The 24,275-nt window shown below is 36.5% G+C and overlaps 1 protein-coding gene and 1 long non-coding RNA gene across 2 annotated transcripts; one reads left to right on the forward strand and one right to left on the reverse strand.

The window, feature by feature from the left end:
* Positions 1–332: 332 nt before the first annotated feature.
* Positions 333–5,607, forward strand: LOC132636451 (disease resistance protein RPV1-like). The gene is made up of 5 exons (XM_060353326.1): positions 333–967; positions 1,796–2,888; positions 3,446–3,724; positions 3,817–4,650; positions 4,728–5,607. The coding sequence occupies exons 1-5, from the start codon at positions 477–479 to the stop codon at positions 5,346–5,348; spliced, it is 3,318 nt and encodes a 1,105-aa protein (XP_060209309.1). The 5' UTR covers positions 333–476; the 3' UTR covers positions 5,349–5,607.
* Positions 5,608–20,421: 14,814 nt separating this feature from the next.
* LOC132638591 (uncharacterized) lies at positions 20,422–23,279 on the reverse strand. Its single transcript, XR_009581814.1, has 3 exons — positions 22,778–23,279; positions 21,959–22,030; positions 20,422–20,704 (listed from the first exon to the last, which is right to left on the reverse strand). It is a non-coding gene; the product is annotated as an uncharacterized LOC132638591 (long non-coding RNA).
* Positions 23,280–24,275: the final 996 nt, after the last annotated feature.

Raw genomic sequence — 24,275 nt, forward strand, 5'->3', positions numbered from 1 at the left:
TTTTCTGAAACGGTCACTCTTTTTTATTTAGAGGAAGCAATATTTTCTTAAACGGCGCGTAAAAGGCTAAATTGACACTTATTTGGAATTGGGGGGCGTATTACTTTAGGGGTCCGTTTGGTAGCTTCCGGTCAGTATTAAAAATGTACAAACACGGAATGAGAAAGGTAGCAATTAAAATTGACTTGAAAAGCAAACGGAAAAGGAAAGAACCCCCCAAATATCTTTTCTGTCTCCACAAATTTCTACCAAACGTACCTAGGAAATATCTAGCGAAGTTCGTTTCTTATTCAATTAACTTTCCCATACGCGTTGTAAATGACTTGAGACCCAAAACTTATTAAGTTTCCAAGAAGAAACCAAACCATAAGCTGTTCAGTGTGCTATATATGTAGCTGCTTCATTGAGCTCTCTTTTCCTTAACAAATTTACTAAAATCCCTTCACTACTCTTGCATCTCTTCAAAACTTTCAACCATGAATATTCAAGGAGAATCATCTACTTCTTCACACTTCTCTTATGATGTATTTCTTAGTTTCAGAGGTGAAGATACCCGAAAAAACTTCTCAGGTCATCTTTATTCCCGGTTGTGCCAAGTCGGAGTTAATACCTTCATAGATGATGAGGAATTGAAAAAGGGTGACGTGATTTCAATGAAACTTGAGAAAGCAATTCAAGAATCTAAGGTTTCTATTGTGGTTTTCTCGAGAAATTATGCTTCGTCTAGTTGGTGTCTTGATGAACTAGTCAAAATTCTCGAATGCAAAGAGAAGTTACAACAAGTTGTTTTGCCTATTTTTTATGATGTCGATCCTTCTCAAGTGCGCAAGCAAAATGGGTGCTTCGGTGAAGATTTGGCTATGCTCAAGGAACGATCATTTGGAGCTCAAAGAATGGACAAGTGGACAACTGCACTTACCGAAGCTGCAAATTTATCTGGATGGGATTTACGGAATATTGCTGACGGGTACAGTTTTTTTAATTCAAAGAGTTTAGGAGGTTGTTTGGTTACCGGTCAAACCCGCTTATAAGCGCTTATTTATGCATTTGGTATATATCTGAGTGCTTATCAATTAAAAGTCATAAGTTGGTTATAAATGATATTACATTTTTTTATTTGGTAATAATTTAACTTTAAACATTATAACCACACAAATGTCTTTTGTTTATTTTAGATCCCAAAATTCTAAAGTCATTCTTTTATTTCTTAAACTCCGTGCTTAATCAAACCATATCACATAAATTGAGACGGAGAGAGTATATATTTTTAAAATATATTATTTTATTCTCAAAATACCTTACCAAAAACAAAATCCATAACTTCCTCTCTACTTCATGTACATCTTTCCTCCTTTTTTTTTTTCAATCAATATCTTACATACTTATAATTTTTGCTGACAATTCTAAGGGTGTTTTGATCCTTTTAACGAAAGAGCAACTAAGCAACATTTTTTAACTGAGCAAATCAATTGTTTGTTATAAATTTCAGTATTTCTACTCAAACACGTAACTGATCATCTATAAAGTCAGTTTTAGCATTTAAAAAGTCTTTCAAACACTTAAAACTTATCAGCAATTTACAATTAACTAGCACAGATCAGCTCTAAGTCATACAATAATTTGTACATTATCACGTCACACGTAGCAGGCCATTTATCTTATTTTTAAGATTACAAATTCCACTTTTTTTGGGGTTTACCTATAAAAACCCTTTAAAGTGTTTAACTTCGATGCACTGACGGTGCAAAAAATAGCCATTAACCTTTTAACTTCTGTTTTTGCTAAAAAACTGTAGGCATGAATCAAGATTTATTGAAAGTATTATAAAACAAGTCCTACAAGAGGTCAACCAGACACCTCTAGATGTTGCTTGGCACCCTGTTGGAGTAGATTCCCGCGTCGAACATATCGAGTTGTTACTGCAAAATGGATGTGAACAAGAAGTTCGTATGGTTGGTATATACGGTGTTGGTGGAATTGGAAAAACAACTCTGGCAAAAGCTATGTACAACAGAATATTTCGATACTTCGGTAGTAGTTGCTTCCTTTTAGACGTTAAATCAGAAGCTGAAGCATTTGGTCTAGTCAAGTTACAAGAAAAACTACTTCATCAAATTCTCAAAACTAAGGACATCAAAGTTAGCAGTACTGCTGAAGGCGTCAATCTAATCAAAGCACGACTTGGGTCAAAGAAGGTTCTAATTATTCTTGATGACGTCGACCATATAAGACAATTAGAATCCTTAACGAGAGAAAGAAGTTGGTTTGGTTCGGGTAGTTTAATAATTATTACAACCCGTGAGGAGCATTTGCTATGTGGGCTTCGAGAAAATGAGAGATACAAGGCCAAACTTTTAAATTACAATGAAGCTAAACAACTTTTTTCTTGTCATGCTTTTAACAGTCTTTCCCCGCCACCAGAATATGTTGAGCTGTCACAAGACATAATCAAATATTCAGGTGGGCTGCCATTAGCTCTTGTGACTTTGGGGTCACATTTGCAAGGGAGATCCGTAGAAGAATGGACATACGAGTTGAAAAAACTAAGAGCAATTCCTCATATTGATATCCAAAAAATACTCAAGATAAGCTTCGATGGACTTGATTGTGATACACAGAGTGTTTTCCTTGATATTGCGTGCGCCTTGCATGGGTTTGATAGCGATGAAGTTGCCGATGCATTAAATGCATGTGGCTTTTATTTTGAAAGTGCAATCGCAACTTTGGTGAAAAAATGTTTGCTCCAAAATGCATGGAGTTTGGTGATGCATGATCTAGTGCGAGATATGGGAAGAGAAATTGTTCGCATGGAATCACCTCGAGACCCTGGAAAACGAAGTAGACTGTTCAACCCTCAAGAAGTCTGCGATGTTCTACAAGGAAATAAAGTCAGTAAATTTTTATCTTTATTGGTTATTGATTTTATTTTTTATTTGCTTATTGTTTCTGTTTTCACTACTAGAATTCAATTCATTTGTTTCTTCTTCTGATTAGTAAATTATTTCTAGTTTTTTGCCAAACTATAAATGAGCATTTGCCGTAGACTATATTCTTTCCAAGATTAGTTATTCAAAGATGTTTGACTGTCATTTTTAAAACTTTTTAATCTTTTGTGTATTTGTTGTAGGCATTTATGGTACATTTACATTATTATTTCTAGACCCATATATACGAATTAGGCATGATGTTTATCTTTTTTATTCTTCTGATATTATCAAGTTTGAATTCAGCTATAAGCTATAGTTTGAAACATTCTCATCTTAGATCTTTTAGCAATTTTAATTTTTTTTTTCAACCTCTAGTTGGATCTGATGTAAAAATTCATTTTTCTTGGTACATAATCTATTCTCTTTGTTTGACCTTCAATTTGTATAAAGCATTTTTGTCTCTTAATTTCCTGTACTTAACATGGTCTTATGGTACTTTTCGTTTTACTGAACTACAGGGTTCCAAAAAGATAGAAGTACTGATGGTAGATTCACAGGCATTAAAGGGTGTGAACTTGAGCACCAACGCATTTAAGAAAATGATAAATCTTAGGGTGCTTATAATTGATGGCAAGTTAAATATCAGTGGAGATTTTGAGTTGTTGTCCAAGGAGCTCAGATGGTTGTCTTGGAAAGGATGTCCTTTAAAATGTATATCATCAAATTTTCCAGGTGATAAACTTGTAGTTCTGGATATGCGGGAGAGTGATATCCAAGAATTTGGTTTGAATTTTCAGGTTCGTTACTCAATTCTGCAATTTCATGTGTACTATTATGGCAACTAAGGTAAATAAAATCTTACTTGTAAGTGTATTTGGTTTACTTTTAGTGTTGTAAAAGCTTGAAGAAGTTGGATCTCTCAGATAGCAAGCGTCTCAGAAGAACTCCAAACTTCAACGGTTCACGAAGTCTTGAGACTTTATGGCTTCATGGTTGCTCGAGTCTGACGGAGATCCATCCATCAATTGGAAATTTGGACGGACTAATTGATCTGGATTTTTCTGGTTGCAAAAAGCTTACGGATCTTCCAAGCAGCATATGCCGGCTAAAATCATTGGAAACCTTGGACATTTGTCGGTGCTCATCTTTACAAAAGCTGCCAGTTGACCTTGGAGATATGCGATGTCTAAAATCTCTTGCTGCAAGTGATACGGGTATAAAACAATTGCCTAGATCTGTTGAAATGCTAAAAGATCTCGAAAATTTGGATGTGGGAGGTAAATATATAGAGGCCAAGAGGAGTTTTTCTCGAAGAAGAGTCCATCACATACAATCCTTCTCGACCTTTCTTTCGTTTTTAGTCCTTAAAAACTGTGGTTTCTCCGAGGCTGATATTCCTAGGGATATTGGGAGTTTATCCTCCTTGATGTATTTAGATCTGAGCGGCAACAGTTTCCGCCGTCTACCCTTTGATTTTTCTAACCTACAATCTTTGATGAACTTGCATTTGAATGATTGTGAGAATCTTCAAATACTCCCATCAGTATCAAATTTACGTCGTCTTATAATTTTTGAAATTGCAAATTGCAAGAAATTGGTCAACATTACAGGGTTGGACAACCTCCCTTCACTAAGTGGTATGAGCATGCTTAATTGTACTTCTCTGCAGAATCCATTCAATGAAGGCTTCTTTAGTGCACATGCTCTAGCATTTCCATCTATGGTTAGTCTCTCTCTCTCTCTCTCTCTCTCTCTCTCTCTCTCATAGTAATAATCTTCCGTCTTCGTTTGATGAAGCAGAGATTAGAAATTTATCTCCAAAGCAATGAGATTCCACATTGGTGCAACAATCAAGTAACATCTTCTTCTATCTGCTTCACTATGCCCACACATAATAAGGAGTATACGTTTTTAGGAATGATTCTCGCGTGTGTTCGCAAGTTTGCCAACATACCGACTTCAAGAGGTTTCCATTCGCGTGGCTTGAGCTTTAGTATTGCCGGAAAAATGTCATCGAGAGGCAACTGGGTTTATGATTATGTAATACCCGAGGGACAGGCAGAACTATTATGTGTACTTTACAGATCTTTCTTAGAAGAACCTTTTGATTGCCCGATGAAAGGCGGAGAACAGATACAAATCACTGAGATGCAAATCGCTGAGATAGGTGAAGAATGTACAGTAAAGAAGATAGGGATCCATCTGTTATATTTAGACCAACATGGTAAGGTTACATCATTGCCAGCAATCGTGGATTATTCTCATTCTCAGATAATGAACAAAAGCCGGGAGAACAAACCTGGAGGAATGACAATTGGGGCAGAATGGGCCCAGGTGGTCCAGGGCAAACTCTTAATGGGGCCGAGCAGGCCAAGATTTACATGGGGCGGGCGCGGCGGGGTGCGGGGCAGGAGAGGATAGGATATAAAGCATTAATTTTGAAAAAATTTAATGGGTTAGGGCAGGGAAAGGTCCAGGTTAAAAGATGAGAATTTTACATAAATGACTACACTTTGGGGGTTTAAAATTTGTCATAGATACAGTTTCAATATTTACATTGCGTAGCTATAGTTTCCCCGCTGTATTCAAAAAATGGCTCGCTGTATTCATAAAACGGCCTAGCTGTATTCATGAATACAGCGAATAAAAAAAATTCAAAAATTCTTTTCACTGTATTCAAGTCATATGTATTCAACTCACCTGTATTCATGTCAAATGTATTCATCTATAACTACTTTTACATTGTATTCACTTTATTGTATTTAAAAATCAGTGATATTCAAACAACATAAATACAAAAAATATTGTATTCAACTTGTTGCATACAATTTTTTTTTAGTGAAGGCACCGAGTAATACACTAAAAATTGAATACATAAAAACATAGATACACTAAAAGTTAACAAAAACACTCAAAAAAACTGAATACAAAACAATAAAATGAATACAATCTAAAAAATTAACCAAAAAACTCAAAAATAATGAATACAAATGCTCTGATGATCTCGACAGATCTGAGAAAAAGGGAGAGAGAGAGAGATCTGGAGTTGTTGAATTTATCTCCACCTTGCTTTTCGTTTTCGCTGGAGTTGGTTCAGCCATTGCTTACAGTTAGTAACTCTACGTTGGTGTTGAATGTAAAGGATAAACATTAACTCTAACTAGGATAGAGTATCACAACTAGAAGTATTGTACATGTATACCTCTTGTAGCCTTTCTCTACGTGTATTCTAGTAATGTTAGGAGACTTGGCTCCTCAGGGAAACTCTTGTATAAATATTGGCTGCTATCTTCAGAGATAATTAGAGAAGAAAAACTTCTTTCATGGTATCGGAGCACTAGTGGTTTAAGCAACCCTTCAACTGCGATTTTTTTTATTTTTAAAAAAGGACTGAAACAGCCCTTGAAAATCCAGCAATGGGAGACGCCACTCCTTCCTTAGGCACGCCAAACACACCAGTTGCTGGTTCAACCACCCAAACAACAGCCTACTCCTCAACACCTAACCTTGCTCATCAGTTGCCCGTGAAGCTTACGTCGTCAAACTTCTTGCTATGGAAGACACAGTTTCTTCCAATGGTTTGTGGTTGTGGTCTCAATCATCATATTGATGATAGTGAACCTATCCCAGATCCGTTTATAGGTGATAAGCAGTTGAACCCCGCTTACAAAGCTTGGGTACGTGAAGACCAACTTGTTTTAAGTTGGATTGTCGCTTCAGTATCCGAGAGTGTGCTACCACAATTAGTTGGCGCTGAAACAGCCCGTGCAGCATGGAAAAAACTAGTTGCAGCCTATGCATCCGGATCCAAACCACAGATCCGTGAGCTCAAAGCACAACTACACACTCTGAGTCGTGACAATGCGAGCATTGAGACTTATGTCCAAAAGGCAAAAGGGATAGCAAATAAGTTAGCTGCTTTGCAGCATCAGGTCAGTAATGAAGATCTTGTTGAATTTGTTCTTGCCGGTCTAGGCCCTGCCTATCGTCCATTCACCAGAGCACTTGAGGCACGCCACGAAGATGTCACCTTTGATGATTTATATGGCATGTTGTTGTACGAAGAAAGGCAACTATAAAGGGATGAAGCTCTTAATGTGATTTCTCCTTCAGCTCAATATACTCAAAGCTCTATTCCCACCACACGTGGTCGTGGTACGGGTAGAAGTGGTCGAGGTCGTGGTCGTTCTTCTAATCAAGGATTTACACAATCTTCTCAGAACCGCAACTATCAGAGCTTTACTCCGTCATCTCAATCTGGGGTACAATCTTCATACTCTGATATGTCTGGGATTTTTTGTCATAATTGTGAAGGAAAGGGTCATATTGCACGTGTTTGCCCATCACCTAAAATCAACAGTGGTAATAGGGTCTCTGGCCGACCCTCCGGCCGACCCTCCTCAAATTTAGCTAGCACCTCACCTCAACCTACACAAAACTAGTTAATGGATAGTGGCACCACACATCATCTTACAGCCGATCTTGACAATCTCGCCATCCATTCTGAATACCAAGGTCCGGAGGAAGTAACTTTAGGTAATGGTTCCAAGCTCCCTATATCTCACATAGGTCAAGGCTCACTTTCTGTTTCTGATCAAAAGTTTTCTCTACATAACATTTTACATGTTCCTACTGCCACTCAGAATTTAATATCTATAAGTTCCTTTGCTAAATCTAATCAAGTTTCGGTTGAATGTTTTCCTGACTATTTTTTGATAAAGGATTTGGCAACGAGGGCAGTTCGTCACAAAGGGCCGACAATTGACGGCCTGTACCCTCTTCCAATGTTGAAATCACCATCGTCCCCTGCTTCATATGCTGCATCACTTGGTGTTTGGCATGCACGACTAGCCCATGCATCCTATCCTACAGTTCGTAAAGCTTTGCCATCAAGCGTCTTTTTGTCGTCCCCTAATTTATTTCCTAAATTGTTCTCTACATGTGCTGTTAGTAAGAGTCACAAAGTCCCCTTTAGTGAGTCTAGCTTTAGGGCCACAGGGCCTCTAGATTTAATTTGTTCAGATGTTTGGGGTCCTGCCCCAGTTGTTTCTAATGATGGATATCGTTATTATGTTATCTTCTTTGATCATTATAGCAAGTATACTTGGATTTACTTTGCATACAATTTTTTTTTAGTGAAGGCAGCGAGTAATACACTAAAAATTGAATACATAAAAACATAGATACACTAAAAGTTAACAAAAACACTCAAAAAACTGAATACAAAACAATAAAATGAATACAATCTAAAAAATTAACCAAAAAACTCAAAAATAATGAATACAAATGCTCTGATGATCTCGACAGATCTGAGAAAAAGGGAGAGAGAGAGAGATCTGGAGTTGTTGAATTTATCTCCACCTTGCTTTTCGTTTTCGCTGGAGTTGGTTCAGCCATTGCTTACAGTTAGTAACTCTACGTTGGTGTTGAAGAGCTTTCTTTCGTGTAAAGGACGAGAAAGTGACTCCATTGAAGTAGTATAAAGAAAGATGAAAGAACTAGGGTTGCTAAAGGAGAGAGAGTTAAGGGAGAAGAGAGAGGGTTGAGGTAAAAGAATGATACAGTGGAAAGAAAAATATATTAAAAGGCATTAGTTATATTGTGTAATTGATATACAAAATTTAGTTATGAGATGTAATTAAAATAAAGTGTAGCTACTAAATGTAAATAACTTCTAATGTTTGTCACACCATGTAGATTTCCTTTAAAAGATGGGTCGAGTACCCAAAAAAAAAAAAAAAAGACCCCTTGATCCAGTTCAACACATGTGCGCACATACAATAATTGTGCCTCTTCTGCTATATAAAATGTGAAATAGAGTTATGTCTTGTAATTATTTAAAAGTATCGCTATAAAGTGTAATTATAGAGTATAATCAGTTACTCCATTAGTTTCCGGCAGTCTGAGTGTTGTTCCCTTATCTATGATTAACTCCTTTTAATTATGCGGGTTAATTTTGTTTTATGTCCTTCCGTGCACCATTTCATTTGTTTGAATTATGTTAACTGGTTTTCTCGACATGAGTGTTGAACGTTGTGGAAAGCCGGGGTCAGGTAGCGTGCATCGGATTTGCAATGGAGACCAAATGGTGAGGAGTTGTGGGATTTTCATATGTTTTCCTCTTTATGTTTGAAATTTTATAGGATCATGAGATTATATATGGACGAATAGGAAATTGAGATTTTAGTTGTTTGATTATTATGAAACTTGTGGTGAGGTTGAAGATTTTAGTAGTTCTTTAATGGATTTGTAATATGATTTCTGTAAGGCAAGAAATTTGCATTTATTTGATCTTTCAGATGCAGTTCGTATGGATTTTTTTATTTTATTTTTGCATCGTGTCATCGAGTTCGAAGGCTTGTCTCAATTGTGTTTGGTTCTTTAAGTTAAGGGATTCAACTAGTTTTCTTGGTATATTATCTTTTGATGTTTTTGCTGTAAGTAAATATGTTGCAATGTCATAGGACTTGAAAACGTATCAGATTATATCTTATATATATTGACTTATTGAACTTTGCCTTCTGGTGCAATGTTAACTTCTGATTTTTAATATTGTTCTTTTTCATATCCTTTTTGCTCCTCCGTGGTGTGCTTGGCATAAGGAAAACATTGAATGAAAATGATACTCTTATGAAATGAAAATAAGGATCCTGTGTTTTAGTTTTAAAATTATCATCATCTAGCTAAAAGATATTTGGCAGAGACTTGCTTGCCTCAACTTGCGTACAATATTTTCAGTTTATAATAATTACGTTCAATTTCAAACAAGTTAGAATGGGCCATATGAATTTTCAATGAGTTGCTCTATTTAAGCTCATCTATTCAATATTTGCTCATTTTACGCAGACTGTGAATCTACTTCAGTCTTCATCCTAATCCTAGCTTGAAATAAGCAATCTGAGCAAGCTTGCACGAATAAAGTTTTCAATATTTTCATTTCTAGTTTACGTAATTATAACACCAATATGCTAATGTGTAATACAGGGATGGAGTTAGTGTAGTAGTTACGAGTTCGATGGAATAAGTTTTTTAGGAGTAATTCCAAAGACCTCCCTTTAGATATAGCTTATTAACACTAATCTCTCTCGTGATTTAAGATATTATAGTTACTTCCCTTAATTTGATTTCTTTATAACGATTCTTTTAATCTAAGAATAGAGGTTTTTAGGTTGGTCTCTCGATGGGAAATTTAGTCAAAAAATAACTTCATACATTAATAATAATTAATTTAAAAGAATCGTTACAAAAAAATCAAAATAAGGGAGATACCCGCAATATAGTAAACTACGAGGGAGATTAATGTTATTAAGCTAATAACGGATGGGAAGTCTTTGAAATTATCCAAAAAAAAAAAATGATATGTACTCCCTCTGTCCCAATTTATGTGGCGCAATTCGAATTTCGAGAGTCAAACTTGTAAAATTTGATTGTGTATTCGGACAAAGAATCTTTAAGTTTCTTGAGATAATATTTACATATTTGAAAATTATGTAAAAGTACTATATGTTACAATAATTGATAATTTAAGAGATATAAAAGGGACTGAGGAAGTAGAAATAATCTATTTAAACCCCACTAAGTAAAAAGGGTTATGGGACGGATGGAGTAGCAAAAATATATTGTTAAGATACGTTGAATAAAATAAAGAAGTACTCCCTCTGTCCTAATTTATGTGATACTTATCGTTTTTCGAGAGTCAAATAAGAAAATTTTTGACCGCGATTATTCATATGCCCTTTAAATATTTTAAATGATTAATTAGTGTGACTGATAGTACTTTTTATGTAGTTTCGAAATATGTAAATTATTTTTCAAAAAATTAAGATTTGTATGTCCAAATTGACGGTCAAAATAAAAATATTTGACTCTCAAAATTCAAAGTGTGTCACATAAATTGGGACACAGCCAATGCCATTTATGGGAAAAGGAAATAAGAATTGGCTTGGCTTGTCAATCAAGCTAATAAATATCCATCAGACAAATTGTACTATTCTTATTGGTCCAGCTGTCCAGGAAAAGCCTAAAAAGGCCCGCACTAAGTAGGCGTTTGGCCATGCATTTTCAAATATTGACCCCAAATCAGCGTTTGAGCATGCGTTTTTATTTATGGTTTCAAATCATGATTTCAAACCCTAAATCATTCAAAAAGACATGATTTGGGGTTTGAAATCATGGTTTCAACTTTTTTAAATATAAAATTTAACCCATAAATTTATATTTTATAAAAAAAGACCCATAAGTTGATAGATATTTTTAACAATTACCTCCATCAATCATTTATCGATCTCATTAACTTCCACTAAGCTTTATTTATGTCTACCAACCTTTAATTTATGTGGTATGATTATATTAAAGAGTAATTACATTACTATTCATGTTAAATTTTCATTTTTATTGAACTAAAGTTTGATTAATTGATGTTGTATTTTTTAGAAAGGTCTTTTAGTAGTGTATTAATTTTGTTATGAACTAAGACTTGCTCATTTGATAAGATTGTATAAGAATTGAGAATGTTTTGATAGTTTTCACAATTTGTGGGCATGCCTATATGAGAAAATACAACTTAAAATATTCAAATTGCATGTCCAAACATGATTTCAAATCATGTCCAAACGAGGCCTAAAAGGAAGAAACAAAACCCTTAAGCCTTGTTCTTCAATCGGCCGCTGCCGGAAAACAAAACCCTTAGAAGAACCTTTTGATGGCCCGATGAAAGGCTGAGAACAGATGCAAATCACTGAGACAGGTGGAGAAAGTACAGTAAAGAAGATAAGGATCCATCTGTTATATTTAGACCAACATGGTAAGGTTACATCATTGCCAGCAATCGTCGATTATTCTCATTCTCAGATGATGAACAAAAGCCGGGAGAACAAACCTGGAGGAATGACAATTGGGGCGGAACGGGGTAGGGTGGGGCAGGGCAAACTCTTAATGGGGAGGAGCAGGCCAATAATTAAATGGGGGCGGGGCGGGAGGGGGCAGGATTAGGATAGGATAAAAAGCATTAATTTTGAAAAATTTAATGGGTTAGGGCAGGGAAAGGTCTGGGATAAAAGATGGGTTGAGTACAAAGAGAAAGACTCGTTGATCCAGTTCAACACATGTGCGCACATAAAATAATTGTGCCTCTTTTGCTATAAAATGTGAAATATAGCTATGTCTTGTAATTATTTAAAACTATCGCTATAAAGTGTAATTATAGAGCATAATTAGTTACTCCATTAGTTTCCGGCAGTCTGAGTACTCTTCCCTTATCTATGATTAACTTCTTTTTGTTATGGGGGTTAGTTTTATTTTATGTCCTTCCCTGAATCATTTCGTTTGTTTGAATTATGTGAACCGGTCTTCTTGACATGAGTGTTGAAGGTTGAAGAATACTAGGGTTAGGTAGCATGCATTGGATTTGCAATATTGGAAACCTAATGGTGAGGAGTTGTTGGATTTTCATTTTCTTTTTTTCCTCTCTGTTTGAAAGACTATAGGATCATGAGATTATATATGAAGAAAACAAAGTTGAAGATTTTAGTTGTTTGATAACTAACTATTAGTAATATGAAACTTGTGGTGAGGTTGAAGATTTTAGTGTGTATATATATATATATATATATATATATTTTTATGACATGGGAACCCGTAGTCGCTATTCTTCGGGTGCGCACAGGATTAACTTAGCTCCTGTGCAATAGCTCGCAAACCACACGGGAGAGATAACTCGCATTAGGCAAGCCCCGTGCGATGAGCTCAACCCAGAAGGCAAATCCCCTGCTGTTGTAGGCAGAGGATTTTGAACCCAAAACCTCCATTATGAAAGTTTCATGCTCAACCAACTGAGCCACCCTTGCGGCTTAAGATTTTAGTACTTCTTTAATGGATTTATAATTATGATTTCTTTAAGGCAAGAAACCTGCCTTTGTATTATCAGCTAAAGTTGTTTTCACTGCCAGTCTGCGGTGGTTGCTATAATTATTTGATCTTTCGTACGCAGTTCTTATGGAGCTTTTACTTTTTTTTTTCTTTCTTTTTTTCAGGCATTTAATTCGAAGGCTTGTCTCAGTCATGTTTGGCTAATGAATTCAATTAGTTTTATTCGTATATTATATTTTGATGTAAGTAAATTTGCTGCAATGTGATGGACTTAAAAAGCATCAGATTATGTCTTATACTGACATATTAAACTTTGCCTTCTTGTGTAATGGTAACTTCTGAATTTTAATATAGTTATTTTTCATCCTTTGTGCTGGGTATGTTGTTGTTGCTGCTGCTTGGCATGAAGAAAAACATCGAAAGAAAATGATACTTTTGAAAATAAAGATCTTGTGTTTAGTTTTAAAATTGTCATCATCTAGCTAACAGATATTTGGCAAAGACTTGCCTCAACTTGCATTCACTATTCTCCATCTATAATAATTACGTTTCAATTTCAAACGACAGATACTCCTTATTATGTGTGGGCATAGTGAATGGACCATATGAATTTTCAATGAGTTGCTCCTTTTAAGCTCCTCCATTCTATATTGCTCCATGTAGGCTGACTTTGAATCTAATTCAATCTTTATCCTTAACCCTAGCTTGAAATCAGCAATCTGAGAAGCACACACGCTTTTTCAGTATTTTCATTCTATTTTATGTAATTGTAACACCAATATGCTAATGTGTGCAGACATCTATATGCAGGGGTGGAGTTAGTGACTTACTGCGGTAAATTAGTTGAACCCGTAACTTTTATGTGTGTTAAAATTGCCCCATAAAAACATGATCAGCTCATGTTTAGGCTGATCATTGACCCGCCCGTTTATTAGCTCGGCCCATACTGACCAATGAGAAATGTTGTCATTTTCAAAAAAGTTTTTTTATTTGATATGTTATATATAGCCATAACAAATAAATTAAAACTTAGTAAGAATTGAACGAGTTGAGTTATGACCGATTTTTTAGCTCATTTCAGCCCAAATAATTTTTTCCCGTCCATTTATTAACTCAGTTTATTTGACCCGCTCAAATTCAGGAACCCACTAAGTTACAAAAAAAAAAATATGGTTCGGCCAGTATCTATATAGCAAAAAAGATTGCTACGTTCTAATAAAATAAGTACTCCCTCTGTCCCAATTTTTCAATCTTGTGGTTCTAAATTAAAAATGTTTGTAATGTACTAAAACGTCATTTGAATCTTGTGGTTTTAAATTTGTCATGTAGAATGTTTGAATTTTCAACTTATTAAATATAAAAAAAAAAAAAACTTTTTTTAGGACAGACCAAAATAAAAATTAAAACACTTAAATTGGAACGGAGGGAGTAGCAAAAATATTGTTATGATACGTTGAATAAAATAAGGGACAAGGGTAAAAAATACCCTTCTACTTTGGGAAAAAAGCTAAAAATAGTTTCAATTACAAATTTGGGTAAAAAATACTCCTCCCGTCATTAAAGTTTTCAAATATACACCTGTCTTAACGGAAATCCCCAAAATAACACGATTTTAGTTTTAAACCCGCTCCATTTAAACCCGACCCAACTAAATAAAAAATTTATATGGATTACCCGCTCCAATGCCTAGTGGCTCCAGATGTAGGACTCCGGAACAAGTTGATCGCATATGGGTTTTTATGTAGTTGGGTCGGATTTAAATGGAGCGGGTTTAAAAATGAAATCGAGTTATTTTGGGGGATTTGAGGATTTCCGTTAAGATATGGATATATTTGAAAATTTTAATGACACGAGAGTATTTTTAACCCAAATTTATAACGGAGGATATATTTAGTCTTTTTTCCAAAGTAGAGGGGCATTTTGACCCTTTTCCCATAAAATAAAGTACTCCTTCCGGATAAAAAAAAAAAGTCAAAAAGTTGTTTAATACTAGCAGTAGACTAGTTATAGTGATGATTGATTAATTAAAGAAGAAAAATGCCGTTGCTTTTTGGTCCTAATTTAGTAATTGGTTTTATTAATTACAAAAAGTTTTTTAATAGTAGCAGTAGACTAGTATTAGCAGTAGTTAGTTGTACTACTACTAGAAAGTTGTCTAGTTTTAACTTTTTACTGTTAATACAAAGTGTTCCAAGGTGTTGTTTGTTAGTTAAAAAAAAAAAAGTTACTTTGTCCCAAATTTAAGTGACGTTGCTCAAATTTCGAGAGTCAAATTTTTTAATTTTGACCATGAGATTCAGGTTTGGATTAAAAGGGAAGTGGGTAAGTTTTTTTTTTTTTTTTTTTTGATGAACTAAGTGGTATATTAATAACAAAACATCCAGGGGATGCAAGATTTACAAAAGTAGGAAAGTCAGCTCTAGAAAAGGCAAAAATAAAGACCTATCATAAAACTAGAGAGCTGACAAAATCCAAGAATTGTTCAGGGTTATACAAAGGAGTATGATTAACCTAACTAAAGAGTAAGACTAGGCATCTGCCTTTAAAATTGGAGCTGCTAGTTGCGATGCCATCAAAACATCTTTGGTTCCTTTCTGTCCATAAACCCCACACAACAACAGCGGGAACCATAGAGCAGATTCTTCTGATGGACTTCTCAACTTTCCAATTGCCCCAGCTGACAAAAACTTCTCCAAGACTACTTGGCATAACCCACTAGAGACCAAAAAGGGGGAAAAAATTGACCAAATGTCTCTAGCAATAGGGCAGTGCAAAAAAAGGTGGTTGACAGTTTCTAGCCTGTTTAAACACATATAGCATCTGTTGATTGTACTGAAGCCTTTTCTGTGAAGATTATCTATAGTGGAACAAGAGTTGTTCAAAGCTATCCAGCAAAAAGCACTGATCTTGGGGGGCAATTTGACCTTTCATATCAGCTTCCATGGCCACTGATCAATTAGAATTTTGTTGGAACTCAAGAGCTGATAATTAGCCTTAACTGAGTATGATCTATCAATGCTATTGCCCCATTTGAGCATGTCATTTCTCAGTGGGTTGACCACACTGGACTGCAATCTTCCCAGAAACGCTGCAAGTTCATCAAATTCCCAATCACTCAGGTGCCTTCTCAAGATGGGGCACCAAGTATGCCCCTCCCAATTTTGAGAGACAGTAGAGTTAAGATTATAGGCAATGGAAAAAATCATAGGATAGAGCTCCTTCAAGGGATTCTTCCGTAGCCAGTTGTCTTCCCAGAAGAGGATGTGGTTCCCATTGCCTACATGTAAAGATGAGTTAGAAGAAAAATCAGTCCATAACTTCCTAATTTCTTTCCACAATCCACAGCCATAAGGTAATCTGCTGAGATTGGAAACCCTATGGCTATCATTTCCATATTTATCTTGGACCACTTCCTTCCACAATCCCATGTCCTCTTGGTTGTACCTACAATGCCATTTCATGAGCATATTTTTGCTATGGAGTGCCAAATCCTTCACTCCTAGCCCACCAAGAGATTTTGGGATGGTGACCTTGTCCCAGTTGACCAAATGAAGTTTGTGGTTCTCATTTTTGTCATCCCATAAGAATGAGAACCTAAGCTTGTCAAGCTGCTGCAAAACTTCACCTGGTACAGGAAATACGGACATGAAATAAGTTGGAATGTTGTCCAATACACTGTTGATCAATGTAATTCTGCCTCCGAGAGAGAGATATTGTTGTTGCCAAGAGGCCAATCTTTTTTTAAACTTTTCAACCACCCCATTCCAAACTTCAACAGATTTGTAGCTAGCACCCAAAGGAAGTCCCAAATAGGTAGTTGGAAAAGTCCCTGTACTACAACACATTATCTCAGCCAGATCTTCCAAACCATTAACCATATTCACCGGATAGATTACACTTTTAAACATATTGATGTGAAGTCCAGATATAGCCTCAAAGATCACTAAGGTAATATAAAGATGTTGAACCTAGGACCTCTCAGCACCACAAAAAATACGAGTATTATCAGCAAATAGTAGGTGGGAGATAGAGATTGATTGAGCAATACCGTTGCCCACATCAAATCCCTCCAACCAGTGAAGTTTTTTTGCCTTGTCAAGCATCCTGCTGAGTCCCTCCATTGATAAGATAAAAAGGAAAGGGGACAGAGGATCCCCTTGCCTTATTCCTCTCTTGGGAGAAAAAAAAACCAACTGGGCTCTTGTTAACAAGAACAGAGTGGGAGAACCTGATCCATCTGATCCACCTATCTCCAAATCCCATTTGCCTCAAAATAGAGATCAGGTATTTCCGATTAAGTTTGTCAAAAGCCTTTTCTATGTCCAGTTTGAAAAGCAGACCAGGATCACCACTTTTTAGTCTCCAATCTAATACTTCATTAGCAATAAGGGAAGCATCAGTGATCTGTCTACCTTTTATGAATGCATTTTGATAGCCTGAGACCAACTTCCAAATTGCCCTTTTGAGTCTTTCAGAGAGCATTTTAGCCACTATCTTGTACACACTGCCTATCAAGCTGATGGGTCTGAAGTCCTTTAGTTCAATTGCCCCTTTCCTTTTAGGGATAAGGGCTATAAATGAGGCATTAAAGGATTTCACCATATGACAGTTGGTGTGAAAATGGTTGAAGGTGTTCATGACATCCTGCTTGATAGTGAACCAGCATTTCTGGAAAAAAGCCATAGTAAATTCATCTGGTCCAGGACTCTTATCTGGAGCACAAGAGTTGATGGCATTGAGGACTTCATCTTCTTCAAAAGAGCATTCTAAAGTTTCTTTGTCTTCATTTTCAAGACAGTTCAAACCTTCAAAATCAGCAGTAGGCCTCCATTCTTCATTCTCAGAGTATAGTTCTTGGTAGAAGTCCAAGATCACTTGCTTAATGTGTTCTTTATCCTCAATAATGTCATCAACCACTTGCATCCTGTCAATACAATTGTACCTCCTATGAGTGTTGGTAATTCTTTGAAAGTACTTAGTATTTCTATTCCCTTCCTTCAACCACAAGCATCTAGATTTTTGCCTCCATGAGATTTCCTTAACCTTGGCTAGTTGTTGAAGTTACAATTTCAGTGACAAGGATTTGTTAGTCTCATCTTGAGTCAACACTCTATTTTCAGCAACCTGATCCAACATTTGCAGCAACTTGACCATGTCCTTTTTTAGCATTCTGAGCTTCTGAGAAAGCATAAAATCTGAGGAAACATTCACTTCATACCCCTTCTACCACTGTTTCACCAGATCACCAAAGCCTTCATGTTGCAACCACATGCTCTCAAACTTAAAATAAGAAGATTCAGATTCCAATCCCCACATTCTAGAGCTATAGGGCAATGATCAGAGACAACTTTGGGGAGAGCTTTTTGAGAAATAACTGCAAAGTGATCACTCCATTCAGAAGAGACAAGAAACCTATCAATTCTGGAGGCTTGTAGACCTTCAGCATTCCTGGTCCAAGTGTAGAAGGCCCCTTGAAGAGGAAGGTCAATCAATCCCATATCTTGAATGAAATCAGAAAAAGCACTCATTGCCCTGGATCTGCTGATGCAATTGTATCTTTCATTCTCAAATCTACAAACATTGAAGTCCCCACCTACCACCCATCCTTCATCCTATAATCCTTTAACATCAGCCAGCTCCTCCCCTAATTCAGCCCTCTCCCAATTAGTATGAGGTCCATAAACTCCAGTAAAGCAAAACCTAAAATTTAAATGCACCCCTTCTAAATATTTTTGACAGTAAATTGACCTTGTTGGGAGTCAAGACAATTCCATTGTCTTTTGTCCCATATAATAATCACCCCTCCTCTAGTACCACGAGCCCTCAATTCAGCCCAACCAACCAATCTAGAACCACAAATTTGTGTGATAGTAGCCACTGGACAACCATTTGTTTTGGTCTCTTGCAAGCACAAAATGTTTGGTTTCCAGTTTTGCATAAGGGCCCTGATAGTACTCCTTTTGCTCATATCGTTGAGCTCCTTCACGTTCCAGCTAATAATTTTTAAATTCATCTAGAGAATGCTTTTTGAAACCTGCCCCTAGCTGATCCTTCCCCTTTTTCATAAGTAACAGTGCATTCCATATTCTTGGCCTCTCTTACCCCTTTCTTTGCAGGGCTCCTTCCCCCATTCTTATTTTCTTTTTGTAGCAATAATTGAGCTTTCCTTCTCTGTTCCATTCTGAGAATCATATCAAACATCTTGTGCTCGAATCCAGCCAAATTAACTCCAAAGGCTTTGCAAGCCTTAGTCATAAACAGCTTGGTCCATTGAGAAGTCTCGATTACCATAGGTGTGTTGATCAAACAATTCCCATTATTTAGCCCATCATGCAGAACTAATGAGTGTGTCTCGCCGCCAGAGTAGGAAGAAATTTCGAAATCCATAGAGTTGTCAATAGGATAGTCGTTTAGCAATGCCGAAATAGAGTAAAGAGGGGGGTCGGCTTCATCATCTGCATCTTCTGCTCTGAGGTTCTCTGTATTTTGATCACAAAGAGCTACTACAGCCTTCTCAATGGTGGGATCGTTACTGAGGCTCCTGGAATAATGTTGAATTTGGGTTAGCCCTTTTGCTTTCCAACTCTTTATCTCTCTGGGTTTTGCTCTGGATTTGGGCCTTTTCCTTTTGGGCTTGTTGTTATTGTTGTTACTATAGTAATAACAGGGATCCATAAAGTGGCCCCTATTAAGGCAATTAGAAACATTTACTTCACTGTTGACCACGAGTTGGGCTGGATCAAATAAAGATCCGGCCCGCTGAGAGTTTTTGAAATTGAAAATTTGAACAGGCTCATCCCCTTCTTTGGACCGAAGATCTATGGACCAAAGGTTATTAGGGTAAGTTATTTTGTCTCTTCCAGCCATACTCCGATTAGCAACGACTTTCGAGGGGCTATCCATGATAATGGAGAGTTCAAAGGAGCAATTCCCAGATGGAAGTTCTAGTTTGCAAGGAAGAACGATATCCGAATCTTTAACAAGGATACGAACCCATAGGAGATTGCTTCTTTTCTTGGTATCCTCGTCAGCGTAAGGTTTTGGGGTGGTTAATTTAATTGGGATGGGTTTTAATTTGGTGGGAGCGACAAGTGACGTGGACCTTTAATTGGAGGTCATGTGTCCAATCATGGTATTTTGATTTTAGCTATTTGAGCTGTTAAAGGTAAGAGCCACAAATATGCACTTTTGGTCACTGCGATGGCATAAATATGCCCAAATATTAATGAGTGTATGGCATAGTTGAACTTTTGTCCCTATAATAATAAAACGATTCGATTATCTTTAAACTAAGTTGGGTCCTTCACAAGGGGACAGAGGTAATAAACAACAAACTAAGTTGCGAAAGGTACATATCGTAAAAAGTGGATAGTTGGGCTAAAAATGGCAAACTAGATGTGTCACGACCCAGCCCCGTGGGCCGCGACTGGTGCCCTATTTGGACACCCAAACAGACTTATGTACCAGATCGACATATCAAAATTCATTCGAACTTAACATACGTCATTTTAAGAAAATATTGGAAAAAAAATCATCTTAAGCGGTCGCCCGTACAGAAACATCATATCCAAATCCAATAGATTGGCGGAATACACATCGCCAGATATATACACATATACAGACAAATGGGCCGTTTTGGCCATAATAGTAAACGGGGCCGCATTAAGACGCACATCATAATCACAAACGAACAAACATGACCCATGACCCACATATATGACTACATGCCTCGACAAAACATAACAGAAACATATGACGGGACAGGGCCCCGCCGTACCCAAATAGTCATATATACAGAATGTGTATAACAGAAGATATGTACCAAACTATGAGCTCCGGATCAAAAGGAGGACTCCAAGTGGCGGAATATGTATCCTATACCGGAGGATCACCAAAACAAACTTCTGTACCTGCGGGCATGAAACGCAGCCCCCGAAGAAAAGGGGTCAGTACGAAATATGTACTGAGTATGTAAAGCGTGAAATACAGAAATTCAAATCATAACTGGAGTGAGGAGTACAGAAAATGGATACAGAATTAGTATGTCAAAACCTGTGCTGAATATATATATAATGCAAATAAAAATCATGCATAGGGCTCAGGAACGTGGTCGCCACTCCGACGCTGGCGCCACAACACATCATACTCCAGAAGGTTTCAAATCTCCGTACAGTCCCCGGACATATCATATCATCATATCATATCAAACATCAGAACATATCATCTGCCATATCACATCATAACGCCATATATAAGCGGTACCCGGCCCTATGGCAAGGTCTCGAGAACCGTAACACATCATACTGCCGAATGTAACATAATGCGCACGATCACAAAGCCGGCCCGGGATCCGGCGAACGATATCATAGTAGTAGGCACGAGCAGAGTAGTGCGGAAACCATATGCATATATATAATTAAATTCCAAGACTCGACAAATAAATATATATACTGATAGTAGAAGGCTCAAAGTAAGTATAGAGTCCATCGGAATTATTATACAAAGGTTGCGAGCCTTTAAATTACAAAGCTTTTGAAAAACACTTCATAGATCATTTTCTTGAAAATTAAGTATCATTCATTTTAAGGGGGCTTTCAAATAACATTATAGAGTACTTCAAACGGAGTTAATATACGAAAGTTACAAACTTTTGAAGTACAGAACTTTCTAAAAGCATTTCAGAAGCGCTTTTCAGAAATTCAAGTGACATTCATATTAGGGGAACTTTCAACCATTACTATGGAGCAAATCAAATGGAGTCTTTAAGATCATATGTACGTATCAAGATATATGTATCCCAAACTTTAGCCATATCAAATATTTTTCGGACATCATTGTGGATCACATATTCATACTAGGAACCTTGCGGATAACATTATGGATCAAATTAAATGGGGACTTTAAGGCCATATTTTCATATCGAAATATTCATCAAGGGCTTTAGTCTTCTCGTTTTTCTTTCGAACAACATTCGGAACATAACAAATAGAATCTTTGAATATCATAGAATATGTATCCCGCCATGTGGAAGAGCTTATGGAGGTCAAAGATGTTAGCCAACCTTGTGGCTCTAAGAATAGGATTTCCTTTATAAGCATACATATACATTTTGTTTCTCCCAAAAAGGATCATGCCAAAAAGAAGGAACGATAGGCTTTACATACCTCAATTGCTCGCTAACAAATCCCGATCACTCACTAGATAAATCCCGACTCAAGTCTCGGGTTCTCCAAGATCTACAATAATATTATCAATTACCAAATATTAGCTACAAGTACTTAGAATTTTAATTCTAATTAGTATTTGTCTAGCGAAATTTCGGCAGCATTTCCCCTGTAAATTCAACATCCCCGAGAATTAAACTCGGCCAAATTCATCAACAACCATACCAATAACATCAAAAAACCAATTTACAATGCATTCCAACACTAGTAACCTTCCTTTCAACATAATTCACCGACATTCCATTCAACTACGGATTTTTCAAGCCAATATCGACACTTACACATTCATTACCAATTCAAGACCATTCAAGTGCAATTCAAAGCATTTCATACCATTTTACAAAATATACAAAAAAAATCCACCAAGACTAGAATTCATCCGAAATCTCCAACCTTCGACACAACATTCACAACACATTTTTCGTCTTCCCATTTCATCAACAACAACCACAATTTACACTTTAACAATTCCATTTCCATAATTACATAATCTATAATAACATCACATACTTTCCGACAACAACTTAACAACAAATTTTTCATGCCAACTAGAACTAGAATTATTCCATTTGCATTAAAAGGCCATTACAGCACAATTAACATAATAAATAAAATATTGATCATTCCTCTCCATTTACCCATTTTCGGCCACACACCCACATACCCATAACACAAAATTCTCATACTTTACATTCACTTCCATATACTACAATATATATATATAAAATTCTTCCAAGATAAAAAGAGTAGAATTCTTACCTTTTTCAAGAATTTCCACTTGATAAAAAAAGTACTTTCTTGCCTCCAAATTTGTATCACATTGAAGAGGGTTTCCAACTTAATAGGAATTCAAAAGAGATGAGTTTGAACCAAAGATTTGAGCTCCACAATTTTTTTTTCTTTCTTTCTCTTAGGGCCGAATGCCCTTCCTCTCACTTGCTCTCTTCTTTTTTTTTTTGTTTGTTGATCTTGAATGTTCTAGTAAGATGAAGAATAAATGGTCCCCTCTTTGCTTTATAATACATGGATTTCATTTAATTGTGGACTTGGGCCATGTAGTTGGTTGGCCGGCCACCCCCTTGAATTGGGCCTCTTGTTCTTTATTTTTATTTTTTTGAGTCCAATTGAATATAGGTCTTATTTTGTAATTCCCGAAACTAATTTTCAAAATTCCAATTTTTGCCCTTAGCCTTCCTCGATATTTCCACATCAACATTTCATGGACAACACACATATTTTAAATAAAGATCAAATTTTTGGCCTTATTTCTTACAAGTCAACATTATTTCGAATTTCCCGAATATGCAAAAATACGGGATATAATAAGATGCCTTGATGGACACCTAACATAATTTTCCCTAAAAACTTGGGACGATATGAAGTCCAAATTGACCAATGAGAAATCTTATTGAAAGAAATCCCCCTCACTATTGAAAGCAATAGTGAGTAGGAAGTTGGTAGTTGCAGGAATCAATTCATAAGAAAAGCAGCCAAAGCTTGCTGCAGTTTTTACCGGACTACCATATATCCGAGAAACGTCTGCAACAGCATCTTGATTTCTTACTTTCAAACTTAAGGGAAGGACATAAGGACACAATCAATTCTTTCATTTGGTAAATTTTATAGATGGTGACATCTCTGTAACAATGGTTTTTATTTTTTGCAGATATGGGCATCCAACGAGAAGAGAGGCCATCCTTGAAATGCTTCACGTTGTTATAATGAAATTCCCAGTTAGCATTATAGATGAACAATCACAGACGTTTTTCTACATTTGGTGGTTTGTCTGGCAAATTATCGTGACAACACAGTTCGTTCAATGACTGGTACACTCATAAAGTTACTTATTGGACGAGTCAGCCCACATTCGCTCCAGTCAATTCTTGAGTTTAGTCGGTCCTGGTATCTGGGAGATAAACCAAATTTATGGAGTGCTGCAGTACAGCTAAAGGAGTGAAAATCCCAAACTGTTCTTTTATTACAACTACATTATGCCCAGTTAACTTGATCAGGTTGTGTGGTAAGATTAACTTAATTCACACAGGATCTTGAACACAATAATCTTACATGGAGATAATACGGAAAACATACCTGATGCGGAAGACATTATCACGAAAGCGGAAGCTTTAATTGTGTAAACTGATTTCTACCTCTTTGCCCTAGTCTTACGTCACCACAGCCGTCAGTGATGGAAAAGTATATTAGAAGAAGTGGTAACCCTAATGGTGGAGGAAGGACCAATTTATAGGAGTTGAGA

This window comes from Lycium barbarum, chromosome 4, assembly GCF_019175385.1.
Source record: "Lycium barbarum isolate Lr01 chromosome 4, ASM1917538v2, whole genome shotgun sequence".
NCBI classification, from domain to species: domain Eukaryota; kingdom Viridiplantae; phylum Streptophyta; class Magnoliopsida; order Solanales; family Solanaceae; genus Lycium; species Lycium barbarum.